We start from the raw sequence: 19,041 nt of genomic DNA, 5'->3' as shown, positions 1-19,041 counted from the left end.
AGCTGCCCAGGCTGGCCTTGAATTTGCAATCCTCCCGCCTCAACCTTGTAAGTTGCTGGGATTAACAGAGCTGTGCCACCATACCTGGCTTCTGCCATTAATTTTTTCATGATTTTTTTAGTCATTTTCTAGTGACTGCTTTAAGAATTATAATATGCATCTTAATTCATCACAATCTACTCCAAATTAATACTGACTTAATTCCAGTAACATAACAAACATTGCTCTAATATAGCTCCATTTTCTTCTTCCTCCTTTAAATCATCATTATTCTGTGTATTTATTATATTTGTTATAAATCCAACATAATATTAAAATTATTGCTTTCTAAAATTTTATAATTTTAGAGAAATGATGAGCAAAGACAAGAGAAAATATATAATATTTTCCATTTGCCAGCTAACTTACCACTTCCGGCATTTGTCTTTTGTGTGTGTGGGTGGGTGGTTTTGCATTACCATCTATTATTTCATTTCAGCTGAAGTACATCCTTTAGTATTTTAGGTAGGACCAGTTTGCTAGCAGTGAATTTCTCAATTTTTACATGTAAATGTCTTTATTATTTGTCCTCTGTTTATTTATTTTTATTTTTTAGAGTAGTTTTAGGTTCATAGCAAAGTTGAATGGAAGGTGCAGGGGAATTCTTTGCCCCTTGCCTCACCTCACATCCTCCCCCATCATCAGAATCCTACACAGAGGGGTGTAGTGACTGGACAGAGTCAGACCTCATGTCAGGCCTGTGCTTCCTCGTGGGGGGTGGGGCTGCTGGGAGCCTCCAAGGTGGTTATGTACATCTACTTTAATCCATGTTCAGTTTCCTTGTGTTTCTTAGCTCTGTAGATTGTTTTTCATCCCATTTGAAAACTGAAAAATTTCAGCCATTGTTTCTTTAAGTGTTCCTCTTGGAGACCCTTTCCCCTATCCTCTCTCCCTGGGACTTCGCTGCAGCATGCTGGTGTGCTTGCTGCTCTCCCAAAGGTTTCTGTTTTTCCTTTACTCTCTTCTCTGCTTGTCTTCATGTGGATAATTTCTGTTCCCCTGATTGGAGTTCACAGATCCTTTCTCTGTAATCTTAAATCTGCTTTTAGGATTCACATTTCATTTTATTTGTAGTTACTGTATTATTATCCCCTCCATGTTTGATCTTTGTTCTCCTCCTTGCCTTACATCTCTAAACATGTTGTAGCTTCTGTTTTGCATGTTTTTGTGCTAATCTGGTATCCAGACCTATTTAGTAGAAACCAGTTTCTAGTGACTGGCTCTCCTTTTCCTGAAAAAAGGTGGGTCACACTTTTCTTTTTCATGTCTCATACTTTTTGATTGAAAATTGGTCTTCTAAAAATGTAGCAACTCTGCACTCTGACTTTCCCCTTGAGGACCGTTCATTGAGGTTTTTGCTTCTATGTGTTTTAGTGTTTACCTTGGCTTGCATTGCACCGTCTTCCCCCACATTACGTGGCTGCTGCTACCTCAGCTCATGTTTTTACTCCTTTTTGTTTGTTAGCTTGACAGAGAGGTCTCCCCTTTGGCTGCTTGGCTTATTGGGTCAGCTAATGATTTGGGCACAGTTCCACCCATGGACCTTTAACACCCAAGGTTTCAGTGTGTGCCAGAGCAGCTGTGTATAGGTTGGGAACAGTGTGTGCACCCAGCCAGCTCTCAGGTCAGCTGTGGTGATTTCTTCCTCTGGGCTCTGAAGTCTTCCCTTTGTGTACACTGGGGTCTCCTGGTCAGCCAGCAGGTATGGGCAGCCTGAGGAGCCTTCCCCAGCTCTCTCATTTTCAGAATGTCCCTTGTACAGTTATGTCTCATCTGCCACTCACCCCAACCAAGACACCAGCCTCAAGCTATCAGGGCTGTAAACTTCTCTGCCCATTCTCTTTGGAAATGTCACCTTTGCTTGACATGATTGCCCTCCTTAGCAGCAGGGCAGGTTTTCTCCAGCAACTGCTCCGTCGATACCGCTTGCTACTGCCCACAAGCTGGGGTGGAAAGAGGGAAGGGCCCCAGACAAGAAAGCCAGATTCCTGTTCTTCACTGAAGTTGCAGCCAACTTACAAGAAGAAACACTTCTCAGTGTTTTGCTTTGGCTCATTTCTAGAGCCTCAGAATGACTGCCTCAGAAGGAAGATGAGTTGTCAGCCCTTCGCTCCACCTTAGCCAGAATCCTGCCCTTTGGCTTCCACATGGAGATCTCCTTGCAGCCACTGATTGAGCATCAGGAACCAAGTGGAGCAGAGCCACACAGTCGTCAGTTCTCCTTGTTCCTAACTCTCTCTTGCACTGACATCTTTGTCAGGTTCTCTGTCTCTACTCAGGACATAGACTGGTAGCTACTATCTCAGCAGACCATCACCTGGGAATGAGGTGCCCCTCTCCCCTCTTTACAGCTTCCTCAGGCCCAGTCTCTGGGGCTTCTTCTTTCCCCTCAAGTGGGCCATGGGCAACTCACAGTGCCAGGACAAGCCTGATCCTTCTCTCCTTGTTTGCTTCATAGTTGCTTGGCAGATCATGGCTGGCTTTAACTTAATTCATACTGTTTTTAATAGTGTTTTTATATTTTTTATACCTTCTATTTTATTTTTTTTAATTTATTTATAAGAGGTGCCGAGGATCAAACCCAGTGCCTCACACATGCTAGGCAAGCACTCCTCCACTGAGCCATGGACCCCAGCTCCTAATTATTACCATTCTTTGTTTCATATTTAAACCAGTACTTTGTTTCTTTCCTTTTAGGCTGAACAACCTCCAAATACTTGTGAATGTCATGTTTGTAAACAAGAAGCCTCTGGACTGACAGCATCAGCCGTGACAGCTGGAGCCCTTCCTCCTGGCCATCAGTTCCTGAGCCCGGAGAAGCCCACACCCCCTGCACTGCACCTGTACCCCCACATCCATGGACATGTGCCTCTGCACACAGTCCCACACCTGCCTCGCCCTCTCATCCACCCGACCTTGTATACAGCACCCCCCTTCGCACACAGTAAGGTAAGCTGAACCAGAAGGGCCTGAAAGCTCACTCACCACTAAGATCTTGCAAGATTGCTTATTTAAACAGTGCATAAACTGGCAGCTTGTACAGAACAGCGTCTGCTCTTGATAGGAAGGTCTGTGAATGTTTACTTTTACCATGATCTCTCAAGTGCTTACAATTTTGAACCTTCACATGGTAAAAAATAATCATAAAGGTCATATTTATGCATTCACAGGTAACTAGAACCTAGAGTTTTCAGATGCTACGGCTAGCTGGTTAAACTTGGGGCACTTCACATGAGTTTGCTTTTCTCCTTATGGCCTCCAGGGCCTGGCTCTTTCTTCATGTGATAGGCAAAGCCACTAGAACACCAGTGCCTCTGACCTTGGGTGGGCTCTGCAGGGTCTAAGTGAGTATGCTTCCTAGCCTGACAACTCACCAACTTACAGAGAAACTATAAGGGCAGTGTCATAGAAAATCATATTACCCTAAGGTTGTTGAGAGAGAGCTGAAGAGCATAGGGGCCCCAGAAACCAGGTGTGCTAGGAAGGAGCTCATTCACAGCACATAGCTAAGCTCTAGAAAATGCTTGTCTTTATGCGTTTCTTCTTAGAGAACCCTGTGAGTGTATTTTTGCAGCAACCCAGTTGCTTTCATTCTTTATACCTTAGGTAGCTTTGCCTCTAGCTGTTTGGAACTTACCTTTGTTGACTTGCCATAATTTTGGTTGTTCTCTGTTTTTCTTTATACCTGTCATTCTGGTTCAAGGGTATCTCTAATCAATTAAAAAATAGTTTTCTGCAAACTCCACTGATGTATTATTTAAAACAGTGATCCTCAGCAAGAAGAGAAAAGGAGGACATGGCATGAAAGGGTCTGCTCAGACTGCATGCATGCTTTCTCCTCCAGGAGTTTACTGCACAGGGGTGTGTTTAGCATGGCAGTAGGTTTCTCCTGTATATGCTGGGGAGGGATTCAGGTGGGAAAGTTACGCTACACGCTTAGGAAAGAGGATAATAGTTTTGTTGTGTTCTGCTATTACAAGTCCTCAGCAGCCACTCAAATTCATGCTTAAATTTTGTTAGATTGAGTATTGTTCATTTTGACCATTTAATGATGTCTTTATTCACAGAATGCTTTTCAGAGCATTTTTCAGGTGTGTGGTAAAGCCAAGCTATTTTCGTGTGCACCCTATTTTCCTCTGGGTGAGTATGTACAGTTAGGAAGCCATCCACTCCTTCTTGCCTTCCCTAGTCCTAAGAAAAGATTATAGAATGTTCCTTTATATATTTTTGGTGGTTAAATCTGTTTAAGAATTAGTTTCTAAAAAAAGTCATGTGATGAAATTGGTCATTCCCTGGATTGGGGATGTGGCCTAGCATACGCAAAACCCTGGGTTCAATTCCCAGCACTGTTTTTTTTGTTTTTTGTTTTTTTTTAAAGAAAAGGAAATTGATTATTCCCAGTGCTCGTTAGGACAGTGTATAAAAGCCTGTTCTTTTCCCTGACATTAACCTTTTCTCAGGAAGTTATAGGTAGTTTGTACAAGAGTAAAAGAAGAACATTTTTAGGACCATCAACTGTATCTAATACCTGTTCCTTTGCCACCTGCTAGACTTTAGTGCCATAGATAAATGTGAGAAATTCATGCATAGAAAGACTAAATATAGAGGTCAAGTCAAATGTGGTGGTGGCCATGTAGAAGCTTAGAAAGTTGTTTCAGAAGACATTTTTCAACCACTTTGCTGTTAATATCAAGATTATTCACTGATCCATCTTAACTGATACTATAGTTGGAGACCCTTTTTATTTGGAGACATAAGATGCACTTGACACTTCAGTTGTCCTTGGTATGGAAATGTTTGTGTTGTCGTGCCAGGTCTTACAGAACTAGTTTGTTACTTACTTGGATGCTGCAGGTATAGCTGTACTTGAGGTGCATATTGCGTTAAGAGGCCATGGGAATTGATAGAGGCTCCTGCTAGAGAAAGAGCAAACTGTTAAAAGGCTACAGACTTTTCTTAATGAGGAGGATTGTTGTGTGTGGTGTTTACAACCCAGCAAGAGGCACAGGGTGGGTGCCAAATGTGGAGAGGCTCTGACCTGCCTCTGCCTCTGCCTCTGCCTCTGCATCCATTTTTGTATGGTGAGTTCTGCTGTAGTGAAGTCACAGAGGGTGCCTCTACGACTTGAAGGCACAATAGTTGTAATTCTTTTACAACTACTTGGCCACTGTGGGTGAATATTTAGTACCCAAAATATTTATGATGAATACTACAGAAAATTAATTTCCTTGAAATTAAAAAAATTGAATACTAATTTCTATTTTCAAATGTCTTCATACCATTGATATATTTAATTTATATGTTGAAATGTTTAAGGTAGTTGCAGAAGAAAATACAGAAATGAAATACTAGAAAAAAAATAAAAAATCTAGGTGCCAGGACATTTAATTTCTAAATATGTGAAGATTTCCCAACTATCTTTCCATTATTGATTTCTCTTTTAATTCCATTGTGGTTTAAGAGCACACATTGTATGATTTCTTTTTTTTTTAAACGGTGCTGGAGATTGATCCCAAGGCCTCATGCATGCTAAGCAGTTGCTCTGTTGCTAAGCTACACCCCCACTCCCAAGTTCTACTCTTTTGAACTTACAAAAGTGTGTTTTATGGCCCAAAATGTGATATCTTTTGGTAAATGATCCCTGTGAGCTTGAGAATGTGTATTCTGCTGTTGGATAGAGTAGTCTGTAGATGCCCATTATATCCAGTTGATTGATGATGGCATTCAGTACAACGATATCCTTTTCTGCCTACAGGATTGGTCTCCTTCTGATAAAGGGTATGAAGACTCCAGCTGTGGCAAGGGATTCCTCTGTTTCTTCTGGCAGTTCTATCAGTTTTACTTCACAAAATTTGATGCTTTTAGTTAGGGACTCACATGTTAAGGATCACTGTGTCTTGGAAAATTGACCCTACATCACTTTATCACCCTTCTTTTTCTCTGAAACTTTCGTTGCCCTGAAATCTGCTCTGTTTGGTACTAATGTAGTTTCTCCAGCTTTTTTGGATTAGTGTTTCCATGGTATATCTTTCTCTATCCCTTTACTTTTTTGTGTGTGATAAAAAGTGTATAACATAAAATGTACCATCTTAAGCATCTCGAAGTATTCATTTCAGTAGAATTAAATACATTCATAACATTGTGCCACTGTCACCACCGTCCATCTCTAACTCTTTTCATCTTGTAAAACTGATGTTTTTTATCCATTAAACAATAACTTCCTTTACCCAATCCCTGGCAGCCACCATTCTACTTGCTGTCTCTGTGATTGTGACTCTCTAAGTACCTCATGTAAGTGAAATCAGACAGCAGCTATCTTTTTGTGATTGTCTTATTTCACTTAGCATAATGTCCTCAAGGTTCATTCTGTCAGTGTGTTGTAGAATTTCCTTCCTCAACAGCATTCCATTGTATGGATACACCAATTGTGCTTGTCATCAGTGAATGCTGGGGTTGTTTCCTCATGTTAGCTATTGTAACTAATCCTGCTGTGAACATGGGTATACAAATATTTCTTTGAGACTGATATCAGTTCTCTTGGGTATATGCTTAGAAGAGGAATTGCTAGATTATATGGTAATTCTATTTTTATAGAAATACGGTAATTCTATTTTTAAAATGTTTGAGGAACTCCCATACTCTTTTCTACATTGGCTGTATCATTTTGCATTCTTACCAACAATATATGAGAATTCCAATTCCTCCATATCCTCACCAACACCTACTGTTTGGTTTTTTTGTTTGTCAGTGGTTTTTATTTTGTTTTTGAGATAGGGTTTTGCTGTTGCTCAAGCTAGCCTCAAACTCCAGAGTTCAAGTGATCCTCCATCCCTCAGCTTCCTGAATACTGGAACTTGAGGCATGTATCACAGTGCCTATATTCTATTTTCTGTTTTTTGGACAGCAGCCATCCAGTGAGGTGATATGATTTTATAGTTTTGATTTGCATATCTCTAACGACTAGTGATATTGAGCATTCCCTCCGCCCCACATGAAGTACGAGAGTTTGAACCCAAGACCTTACATTTGCTAGGGAGATGCTCTAAAACTGAGCTACAGCACTAGCCTGTGGCCATTTTTAAATCTTTTCGGCAAATTGTCTATTTGATTCCTGTGCCCAATTTTAATCAGTTTTAGCAGTTCTCTATATATTCTAGATGTTAACCTTTTATCAGGGTATGACTTGCATATATTTCTCTACCATTCTGTGGTTTGCATTTTTACTCTGTTAATAGTGTCTTTTGATGCATATTTTTAAATTTTTTCATGAAGTCCAGCTTGTGTATTTTTTCTATTATTACTTTTGACTTTGGTGTTACATCCAAAAAATTGCCAATCCAATGTCATGAAGCTTTGGTCTTATATTTTCTTCTAAGAATTTTATTGTTTTAAGTTTTACATTCAGGTCTTTGAACCAGATTGAATTAATTTTTAGGGATGGTGTTAGATAAAGGTTCAATTTTATTTCTTTCCATGTAGATATCCATTTATTTTCAGCCTATATTTTTTAAAAACTGCCCTTTTCCCCATTGAATGATCTTGGCACCCTCATCAAAAGTTATTTGTGGGCCGGGCACAGTGACCCCTTCCTGTAATTGGAGCAGCTTAGGAGGTTGAGTCAGGAGGATCCCAAGTTCAAAGCCAGCCTCAGCAACTTAGTGAGGCCCTAAGCAAATCAGTGAGATCCTGTCTCTAAATAAAATTTAAAAAGGACTGGGGATGTGGCTCAGTGCTTGAGTGCCCTTGGGTTCAATCCCTGGTACCAAAAAATAAAAATAAAAATAAAAAAATTATTTGTGAGAGTTTATTTCTGAGTTCTCTGTTTCATTCCATTGACTTGTGTGTCTGTCCTCACTACCAGTACCACATTCTTTTGATTACTGGAGCTTTATAATGCTTTGAAATCAGCAAGTACAAGTCCTCCAGTTATGTTTTCTTTCAAGATTGTTTTGGTTATCTGGGTCCTTTTAGATTATATGTGCATTTTAGGGATGAGTTTTCCAATTTTTGCAAAAATAAAAAAATAAAATTATTGGGATTTTGATAGAAATTATGTAGAATCTAAAGAAAACTTCAGGTAATCTGGACATTTCAGCAATTTTGAGACTTCTAATTCATGATTAAAATATATGTTTTCATTTATTTATGTCTTCTTCTTTCAGCAGTATTTTAGTTTTCATTGTATAAATCTTTCATTTAAGTATTTTATTCTTTATGATGCTATTGTGAATGTAGCTATGTTTTGTGTGGATTTTTTTTCAGATTGTTCATTGTTAATGTATAGCAATAGAACTGATTTTTTTTTTTTTTTTTTTTTTTTTTTTGCTGTGAATGGACACAATATCTTTATTTTATTTATCTATTTTTTTGTGGTATTGAGGATCAAACCCAGTGCCTCACGTGTGCTAGGCAAGTGCTCTACCACTGAGCTATAGCCCCAGTCCAACATATCTGATTTTGAGTATCAACTTTGTATCTTGCTACTTGACTGAATTCATTTATTAGAACTCATGGTTTCATATGTATGTGTAATCTTTATGATTTTCTACACATAAAATCAAACCATCTTCCAACAGATTTATTTTACTTCTTTCCAATTTGAATGCCATTTCTTTTTCTTGCCTAATTACTCTAAGATTTATAACACTTTGCTGAAGGAAGTGATAAAAGGACATACCTTGTTTCTGATGTTTGAAGAAAAGCTTTAGGTTATTTGCTGTGGGAAAAACACACTTGGCTTCTATTATGTTGAGGTAGTTTTCTTCTATTAGTAATTTGTTGAGTCATTTGTGTTTTGTTCCCTTTGTTCTGTTAATGTGGTGTGTTGCCCTGATTGATTTTCTTATGCAGAGCCATTCTTGCATACCAGGAATAAGTCCCACTTGGTTAATGTGTATAATCCTCTTAATATGCTGCTGAATTAATTTTGGTAGTATTTTGTTGAGGATTTTTGCAGCAATATTCAGAAGGGCTGTTAGTCTATAGTCTTGTCATAATGTCTCTGCGTGACTCTGCCACTTAAGGTTTTTGAAAAAGCTTGAGAAAGATTGTTCTTAAAATGTTTGTAAAGCCAATGGATCCAGGGTTCGTCTGTTGGGCAATTTTTCATGACTGAGTCCATATCCTTACTAATTATATGCCTATCTGATTTTTCTATTTCTTGATGATTTTTGTCTTGATAGGCTTGTTTCTCTAGCAGTTTTTCTCTGCATTATCCACTATATTGGCACATCATCCCTATTATTTACAATCTTTTCTATTTCTGTAACATCAGTATACATGTTTCCACTGTCATTTCTGATTTTAGTAATTCGAGTCTTCTTTCTTTATTCTTAGTCTGTCTCATTAAGGTTCTCATTTTCAGTTAAAGGTTGGTCTTTTCCAAGAATAATTTTTGAGTTTCACTGATTTTTCTGTTTTCTCTTCTCTGTTTCCTATATCCTTGCTCTAATTTTTTTTTATAACTTTATTTTTTATATGTTGCTGAGGATCAAATCCAGTGCCTCACAGGTGCTAGGCAAGTGCTGTACCACTGAGCCACAACTCCATCTCTTGCTTTAACATTTTCTTTTTTTTTTTTAAGTCTTATATGAACACAATGCCTTTACTTCTTTCTTTCTTTATTTCTTATGTGGTGCTGAGGATCAAACCCAGTGCTTCACACATGCTAGGCAATCGCTTTACCACTGAGCCACAACTCCAGCTCCTTCTCTCTAATCTTAATTTTTTCATTCCTTCTGCTAGTTGTGGGTTTAGTTTGTTCTTTTTCTAATTCTCTTTAATGATTAAAGTCAGTTTGCTGATTTGAGATCTTTTTTATTTTCCTATTTTTATTTTTGCAATGCTGGGGATGGAACTCAGGGCCTTGAGCACTCCCACCACTGAGCTGCACCACCTGCCCTTTGTCTTATTTTTTTAATGGGAGCATTTATTGCTATAAGTTCCCCTTTAGCTCTTGCTTTCTCTGCGTCACATACATTTTGTTATATTGTGTTTTCATTTTCATTCATCTCTAAATATTTTCTGATTTGCTTGTGATTTCTTCCTTGATCCACTGGTTGTTTCCATTTCTACTTTTAACTTCTAGAATCTCTAAAGTAGGTTTCTTGTAGATTGGTGTAGTTGGGTTGTCTTTGTGGTACACTGCCTCCATCTTTTCATTGATACATTTACACCATTTACATTTAAAGTGATTTTCTTTTCCTTTGGGTTTTTTTCCCCCCCTCCTTAGGAAAAGTGATAGTTTAGGATGTGTTTGGATTAGTATCAATTGTGCCACTATTTTCTATTCATTAGCAGAGACTTCTTTTTCCTTGCTCACCCCTGTCGCCATCCCCTGCTCTACCCCAGTACTGGGGATTGAACCCAGGGCTCTACCACTACGCCACACCCCAGCCCTTTTTATTTTTTTATTTTAAGACAGGGTCTCACTAAGTTACCCAGGGTGGCCTTGAGCTTGGGACCCTCCTGCCTCAGCCTTCCAAGTTGCTGGAATACAGTGTACCACTGTGCCTGACTGTCTTTTTGCTTTTAATTAATCATTTTATGATTTCATTTCATCTCTCTTAGTGTATCAGCGATGCTTATCTTTTTAAAAACATCTGCAATTTCCCTGGAGTTCACAATCCACATTGTTTATTAAGTCCCTTTTTGGCCAGCACTGTTGAGTGGCACTTGAGGACAGGTAGCTGTAGCGGTTTTCTCTTGTCCTCTAACAGTGCTGCCCTTGTTCTCACTGTCCATTACTTGCTCTCCCAGGACACAGTTGCTGTCACTTCAAAGTTATCTTTTAGATCAGTTAATAATAAGACAAAAAGGAGGTTTCATTTTCCCTTTATTTATTACACTCCTTTCTACACGTCAGTCCAAGCATCTGGCCTGTATTAATCTCCTTCTGCATGAAGAATATCTTCCAGCATTTCTTGCAGGGCAGGGCAGCTGGCGATGAGTTTCCTCAGTCTTTGCTTGTCAGAGGAAGTTCAGATTTCTTCTTTACTTTTGTAGAATCATTTCGCTGGATACACAATTCTAGGTTGGTGGGGTGTTTTGTCTTTGTTTTCATCATTCCCATTTAAAATATATTCACCCTGCTTCTCCCTTGTTTGCATGGTTTCCCACAAGATGTCCTTTGTAATAATTTTCTTTGTTTGGTGGGTTCTTCCATCCTGCCCACCCGTGGCTGCTCTCAAGATTTCCTTTTGTCTTTAGCTTTCTGCAGTTTACATATGATAATGCCTACATTTATATAGTTTTTGGGGTTTTGTACTTGGTAGTCTCTGAGCTTCTTGGATGTTTGGTGTCTTTCATTAATTGTGCAGTTTTTGGCCATAATTACTTCAAATAATTACCCCTTGCCCCCCAGGTGTTATAGCTTCTGAAATTGTCTTAGTTCTTGGATGTTTTGCTGTTTTGATGGTGGGTTTTTGTTTGGAGATGTTTTTTATTTTAACGTGTGTTTCTCTTTGCATTTCAGTTTGAGAAGTTTTCATCAGCAAAGCTCGAAGCTCTCTGTGTCTTTCCCTGCTGTGCGCCCCTTGCAGACTCTCTTGGTGCCTCTTGCAGGGTCTCCATTGCCAGCATCCCTTCCTTACGCTCACGTGGCCCCTACCCTTGGAGCCCACAGCACCCTCCTCATGTGAGAGCCCTGCCTGACAGTGTCCATCATGCTCTCACCACATTCCCTCTGCAGTCTTGCTGTCTCTCTGAGCTCCTGAGGGGGAACGTGAGATCTCACCTGCTCCTTATACCTGAAAGCTCTGTTTCCCATCTCCTCTCTCAGTTGTGTGTTCTGAGTGATTTTTGTTTTTTGATTGATGTTAAATGATACTCTAACAGTATCTCTATAAGTTTTAATTCCAGATGTAATTATTTCTAAGTTTCATGTTTTTTCAAATGTCTCGCTTTTTATATTCTTTTTTCTTTCTTTCTTCTGTCTTCCTTCTTTGTTCCTTTTTTTCATCTTATTCCCTTCCTCCCCTCCAACCACTGAGCTACATCCCCAGCCCTCTCTTTTTTTATTTTAAGATAGAGTCTTGCTCCTCTTGCTGAGGCTAGCATTGAACTTGTGATCTTCCTGCCTAGCCTCCTGAGTAACTGGGATTACAAATGTGCACCATTGTGTCCAGCCTCCTCTTTTCTTTCTGTATGTATTACACACACAATTATTCTGTGTGCGCATGAATCCCAGATGCTCTGAATTTACTTCTGTTGTTTCTGTGACATCATTCAAGCATGCTGTTTTCTTATATGGATAGTTTTTATCTTGAGGTCAGTTTTATGTAGCTTCCTCTGTGAGACCCCCAAGGCCCTGACTAGAAGACACCTTCTTTTAGAGAGGGTTCCCCTCTGCCGATACCAGGGTCCAGCACAGTGCTGACCTTTGAGGCCCTTCTCTGTAAAGTCCAGCTTATCCAGGCCCCACATCAGTCAGTCTCTGGGCTCATGTCATGCCCTCAGGTCAACCAACATCCCTTGCCTTCAGCTGGGATCTTCTTGGCATTTCAAATGTCCTTTACCTTTGTAATTGCGGTTGGCTGTTTGTTTCCAGAATGTGATTGTGCATATAGAGTCAAGTAGCCTTTGTCTCTTACCTGACAAAGCCCAGGCCTGGGGAGGAGCAGCCTGGAGAGGAGAGAAGAAAGGCAGAGGCAGGAGGGCAGGTGGTGTGTGCCTGAGCTCCTTCTTAGAGCACGTTTTCTCCTGCTGGCCCACATGGTCTGGGGTGGTAGGTTGCCTCTTTGTGGGGCCAGAATTTGTGCTGGAAACCAAGACTCCCAACTCTAAATTCTGTCCTTTTCATCCAATATGAGGAATGTTTGTAGAACAATCACCTTACTAATAAAGGAGGGTCCTGGCCCTCTGAGGGAGTTCAGTGCCTTGTGTGGAACCTGTTGAGTGGGGTAGCTGATCATGGTGCTAAGGTTGCTTTGAGCCTTATGCACAGCCACTGCAGAAGTGTTTAATACAGTCAAATCATGGCAAACCTTCTTTCCACTTCATTCTAGGCCCTTTCCCAATGTAGTAATTGTTCCACAAACCATTCCCATGTATAGTGCACATTCAGGTTTAGTAAAAAGACTGTGTGGAGAGTAGGGGCATAAATAGACTGTCATTTTGGGATTGTGTTATGTTTGACTTGTATTTTATTTAAGAGGCAGTATACAGGTCTACCAACCTGAAAACTAGCAAGACCAAGGTAAAGGTGGTCCTTTTGCACCTTTTCCATCTCTGGAAAGAGTGTTGAAAGACCTCCATTAGGCAGAAACAAAGAAAGAGGTGCTTATCTTAACTTCCGTGTTAAATGGGATGTCATTGGAATCCCCTTGGATGTGAATGCAGAGGAAAGACCCCTGCATTTAACAGTCTCGTCTTCCTTCTGCTCTCTTGGCTCATTGTCCTTTGCGCCCTCATCCTGGAGAGTACAGGCTGGGTGCCCAGCTCCTGGATATGCTTGAAAGCATGCTTAGTGAAGGTGTCTATTTGTGCTAGAGCTTTCACTTAAAGCAAAGATTTCCTTTCCTATGAATTAATTATTTTGTGTCAAAGTGGAGAACAGTTCAAAACTTCTGGTAACTGAAGCTTTGTGGATTTGTGTAAAGAGTAAAGTCATTATCCACATTTTGAAAGACCTACTTTATAGTTAGATTGTTATCAGGGCATTTCCCAGAATGATCTGGCTGACAGACAACTACTTCTTTCTGAAAGAAATCCTTAAGCTCTCTTGTGTGAAAACAGTGGGGGAAAAAATACAACTTTTTTGGTTCCTGATTCCCCTTCCTTTTACCCTCCTCTCTATACCTGGGCCTGTGGCTTGAGTAGGAGGGCTTCTGAAGAAAAGTGTAAGTAGAATGTGTAGGATCATCATTGTGTGCTTCCAATATTAGTATTGAACATGCATTTCCTTAATCTTCTAAACTGCATTCTGCTCAATAAACATTTATTGAACACCTAGTATGTGCCAGGCCCTGTGCTACATTCTAAGGGAACCAAAATCAGCTAATCCTGGTCTCAGTCTGAAGAGAAGATAAAAACACAATCAAAATAAAACATCAAAATGCTCTGGCATCTGTGGGTGCAGGTAGAGAAGTGGAGAGGGAAAACTGAATCACCTGGGGTTGATGTCACAAAGCAGGGGACACACTGCAGTAGGGCTTTGAAGGATGAATGAGAATTGTGTGGACGCAAGAATGGAAAAGGTCAGGTGTCAGCCAGACTCAGCAGAGGTGAAGCCAGACAAACAGCTATGTCTGAGGAAAGTCTCAGGAAGCACTTAAGTGGCTCAGAACCCTGAAGATGCTTCAGTGGCTCTGAGCTCACCTGCCAGCACATCTGGAAGCCAGCTGTGAGTGCAGAAAAAGCAGACCAGTTTGTACCTGGCAGGTGTTTCTGCCCCTTGGCAGGTCCCCAAGACTGTTTTTTTTATCAGCAAAGCAGCTCTTAACTTTTCACTACTTTGTAGAAACTGGGGTCTGTTGGTTGTTTTCCTTGCTTTGTGCCCCCGAGGCTCCCCAGCTAGAACAGCTAGTTTGGGCCCTTGCTTTCAAGTCCTGAGTGTCTGCTGTGTCATGCTCCCCCTCTGCCTCCTTGAGCCCCCACAGGTCAGTAGATGCCCTGAGCTATGATGGTGGCCTGAGTAGTTACTGCCCACATACTCCCTGCTCCAAAGCCTGTGGAAGAGTGGGAACAGCTGGTAGGTTTGGTCAGTCAATAGTTTTGTTTCTAGGAACCATAGTCTTAGAAAATGATAGTAATTCATCTTCACAGTCACCAAGTTCTTACTGACTGCAGGCCAAGCAATGTGCGAAACTTTAACCAAAAACCCTGGAGATGAGAAAACTAAAGCACAAAAAGATTGAGTGATTTGCCTGAGGTCACACAGCTAGTAAACAGGAGGCTGAGACAGGGCTCAGTTCAAATCCAGCTCTGTCACTGACCACGCTGCTCGTGGTGGAATCAGGACCAGTAATTCCTGCTGCACTAGACGCTCATTTGTGCTGATGTCTGACACCTACGAAATTCTCCTTTCCTCCCTCCTTCACATCTTTGCTTCATCATCCCCATCTCACTGCCTCAGCACCATCTCTCCTTTGGTTTATCCACTGTATTGTCACAGTGCTATCTTTCTGTTAAACTGCCCAGATCATCTCCCTTGCTGCCTGAGACCTTCTGTGGCTTCCCTGCCCATTCAGGATGGAAGCCACACAGTTACCTTTTACCATGCTGCTGCCCACCATCCTGGAGCCTGTGGGGTGTGATGCTGTTGTCCACATACATGCCTGTCCCTGTGCTCTGTCCCCCTTCCCTTCCTCCATCTGCCCCAACCAGGCCCTCAGGATTCTGCCAAATCATCACCTGCAGTTGGGATCTAAAGCCTTCTACCTGAGTGTCTAGGGCTCACTGTGGCTCATTTCTGCACCCTGCAGGGTAGGATAGCCAGGTGTCCTTCCAGCATCAGACCTGTAGCTCATCCAGGTTGAGGCGGTGCACAAGTGGACACCCACTCATTCCAGTCGCTCCTCAGTCCTGCTGAGGTAACACACGCAGCATTGCCTGTCCCTTATGGAGCGTGCATAACTTGGGGGATGGCAGACATAAACTCAGCAAGCTACAAGTCAGTTCTGTGTTACAGCTGTGGTGAAGAGGGGAGGCTGTGGTTCACCATGAGTGTAGCAGTGGTACTGGGCGTTGGGTCTTCCTAGTGGGAGCAGAGGCAGCAATGGTAGCTTCTCTGGGAAAGTGACATGTGGACCCAGGCTGGAAATGAGCTTAAGTGAGTGAGGTAAGAACTGAGATGAGGACATCTCAGAATATGGACGGAGGCTGAGCGGAGTCCAGGATCAAGAGCTTAGGAGTTTGAAGACCAGGGGAAGGAAGGCCTGCGTGGTTGAGGGGCTTGGTTAGCAAGACAAAGGGAGGCAGGTCAAGTTCTCTAGGGTCTCACAGGGCCAAGGTAAGGACTTTGGGTTTTATGTTAAAAGCAGCAGGAATCTACCTCAACATTCTAAGCAGGGAATTCAAAAAAGATGACTGGCTGCTCTGAGGAGGACTGCAGGGGACCAAGTGCAGAAGTGGAGTCTCCTGCACAGCCTATGAGACCCTGAGGGGTGGACAGACGGAGCCTGGGGCCTAGGCATGGGCCAGGGTCAGGGAGGGCCCAGGACACCTGATGTGTGCAGGGAGCTGTCAGATGACTTGGCACTAGTTAAGGATGTGGACTCTGGCACCCTAGCCACCTTCCCCTGGAACCTTCGACGAGGTCTGCACCAGAAGCTCGCCAAGCCAACTGGGCTCCTTGAGAGCACAGCACACATCCCTCTAGCTCTTCCCATGTATGCCGTATTTTGCTCAGGTGTAAGAGAGTAGCATGAGGGTTTACCATTTTTCTCAGTGATTCTGAAGCTGATTTATTAGAGATGATTGTTAAAATGCCATATGAGGGTAAGCCTTAGAGCAGATCTTACACAGGTGAATCCATGTAAGTTGTGGGTAGGTAAGAATGTTAGAAGTTACTGAGTTGTCTAACAGCATCAGTTGCTTTTAAACCATCCTTCTGGTTGCAGTTTGACGTACACATGCAGTCTTATAATAAATGAGCCACCAAGTGCTTTGTGAGACGTGCTTCCCCCATGGACACCAACTTGCAGGGAGCATATCCTGCAAGCCTTCAGTCACACTTTGTCTGTTTGTAGTTTAATTACTTAGGAAAACAGAATATTAATTTTGATATGTGATTAGAAAATTTTTTTTTGTAGGCTTTACCGCCAGCACCTGTTCAGAATCACACAAATAAGCATCAGGTATTCAATGCATCTCTTCAAGACCATATTTATCCGAGCTGTTTTGGGAATACTCCAGAGTGGAATAGTTCTAAATTTATAAGTCTTTGGGGATCAGAAGTGATGAATGATAAGAACTGGAATCCTGGCACTTTCTTGCCAGATACAATTTCTGGTAAGGAATTTGTTAAAACTTTCTTAAGGTTTTAAAATAATCCGAGCCGAATAGATCACCATCTTTGTTGCAGTCTCCCCTGAAAGCCCAGGTGTAGCCATGTGGCTGCTGCCCCTCCCTCTGTCTCCAGCAGAGGCCAGGAGCTATCATCCTGCTCCATTCTTTCACATCTACCACCAGTCAGTCAGCCGTTGCATTGGCTGAACAGAGCAAGGCTCTGGCTCCGTGGCTGGTCATCAGCACGGTGGGCTGCACTGGCGCAGCCCCATGCTTTGCAGGGTCTGGTCTCCAAGGCTCATACCTAGTCTTTAGTTCTTGAGCAATGGAGACAGCCAGACCTCAGTCAGAGCACAGGGGCAAGAGGACAGGGCCATGGTCTGCTCAAATGCTATGACTTGAGTTCCTTTTCTCTGGTTTCCGAATTGACCCTAAATGGGATCTCTCCCCTCCAAAGCTCCTTCCTCCCAGCTGCCTCAGCTGCTGAGCTCGGCTATCGCTTCAGTTTCAGGGTCAGGGGCTCCTGATGAGGGGCTGGTACCCATGCCTCCTCTCTGTCTTCCTGTGGCTAGAGCTCCTGGTAGCCCACACCCAGTCCTGCATGTGCTCAGAACAGAAGCTAGACTTGACATCCAATCTGTGCTTGGAAAGGATCTCTAACTGTGTGACCTTGGGCAAGTTGCTTAGCCTCTATGAGCCTCAGTTTCTTCATCTTTAGAACAGGAATAACAATACCAACCTCAGAAAGTAAGACATTAACTTTGGGAAGCACCTAGCACAGGAATTGGCACATAGTAGGTGCTCAATAAAATTTTTTTCCCTAGAATTGACTAGCATCACCCCAGAGGAGTCATGACTTCAGTGGCAGCCCCAGTCTCAAGTGCTCAGCCCTCAGCATGCCCTTTAGGATTTCACTAAGGTGCTGTTTCTCTTAGAAGCCTTAATTTTCCCATTCTTCTCTGAAGGGAGTGACATATTAGGGCCAGCACTCTCGGAAGCAAGCCCTGGAACCCTTCCACCTCCATCTAGCAACGAGGCACCTGCAGTTTCGGATAGTAAAGAGAAAAAAAGTGCTGCAAAAAAGAAGTGTTTGTACAATTTCCAAGATGCTTTTATGGAAGCAAACAAAGTTGTCATGGCCACCTCCTCCGCCACGTCCTCTGTGTCCTGCACAGCCACCACGGTGCAGTCAAGCAACAGCCAGTTCAAGGTGTCGTCCAAGAGACCCCCTTCGATAGGTAAGGCCCAGTAGCCCTTGGGACTCAGAGCCACTTGACTTAATTGCTTCTTCTGTCTGCACACTGTCTTTTACATGACCTAGCCAGAGGCACAGATGTAACTAACGCACAAAAATGTTCATGCACAAAGTGCAGAATTCAGATTTTGATTAGAATTTCAGCTGTTATTCTGAATGCCCTGGACTTCACTGCACTGTATCTTACCTCCTCTCTCCACACTTACTGTTCGTGATGGGATGAGGTCATTGCTTTCTGAGCATGTGATAGAATGCTTAGGAAGCTGCTTTAGGAAAATGCCAAGCAGAAGAGAGCAGGTGTGAGTTGACAGGGCTGTCTGTCACCCAGCCTGCTGTTACTCACATTAATCAACTTACCAACAAAAGAAGGGGCCTGAAAGCCAGGAAGTGATCAGAGACCCTGGGCAGATATCAAAGGGACACAGGAGCTGACTTGAGGGGACCTTATCAGTGGAAGTTGCGACAGTTTGAACATTAAAACAGTAACAGTAGACTGTCTTATTAAAAGTAGGAGGAAGAGGAACAGTGTGGTGAATTCTAGCACACAGAGAAAGACCTCCATAGAGATGCTCAAGCCAGCCAGTTGGAGGGGAAATGCTTTTTTTACAGAAGCACACTTACACTCAAGTATGTATAAGGATAGAAGCAGAAAGTCACCACTCGGCAGCCAGCAGCATAGCAGCTGATTGAGGTCAGCATTCAAGGGATGTTAAAAACGAGGGACGACAGTTTGGAGAATGCAACATTTCTACTTCCGAAGGCACCCACAGGGACTGACCCATTACAGCCAGGGATGGGGG

The 19,041-nt window shown here is 42.2% G+C and overlaps 1 protein-coding gene across 12 annotated transcripts in view; it reads left to right on the top strand.

Moving 5' to 3' along the window:
* Positions 1-19,041, top strand: part of Fam193a (family with sequence similarity 193 member A) — a 139,545-nt gene that overhangs the window by 93,627 nt on the left and 26,877 nt on the right. For all 12 annotated transcript variants that reach the window (XR_007110478.1, XR_007110477.1, XR_007110473.1 and 9 more), the window contains 3 exons: positions 2,737-2,988; positions 16,791-16,989; positions 17,952-18,224. Coding sequence is in view for 3 of the 12 variants with exons in the window: in XM_047566136.1 (XP_047422092.1) it covers positions 2,737-2,988; positions 16,791-16,989; positions 17,952-18,224 (724 nt within the window). In the remaining 9 variants the exon portion in view is untranslated. The remainder of the gene's footprint in view (positions 1-2,736; positions 2,989-16,790; positions 16,990-17,951; positions 18,225-19,041) is intronic.

This window comes from Sciurus carolinensis, chromosome 10, assembly GCF_902686445.1.
Source record: "Sciurus carolinensis chromosome 10, mSciCar1.2, whole genome shotgun sequence".
Lineage (NCBI taxonomy): Eukaryota > Metazoa > Chordata > Mammalia > Rodentia > Sciuridae > Sciurus > Sciurus carolinensis.
This window is presented reverse-complemented; position numbering and strand designations above follow the sequence as displayed.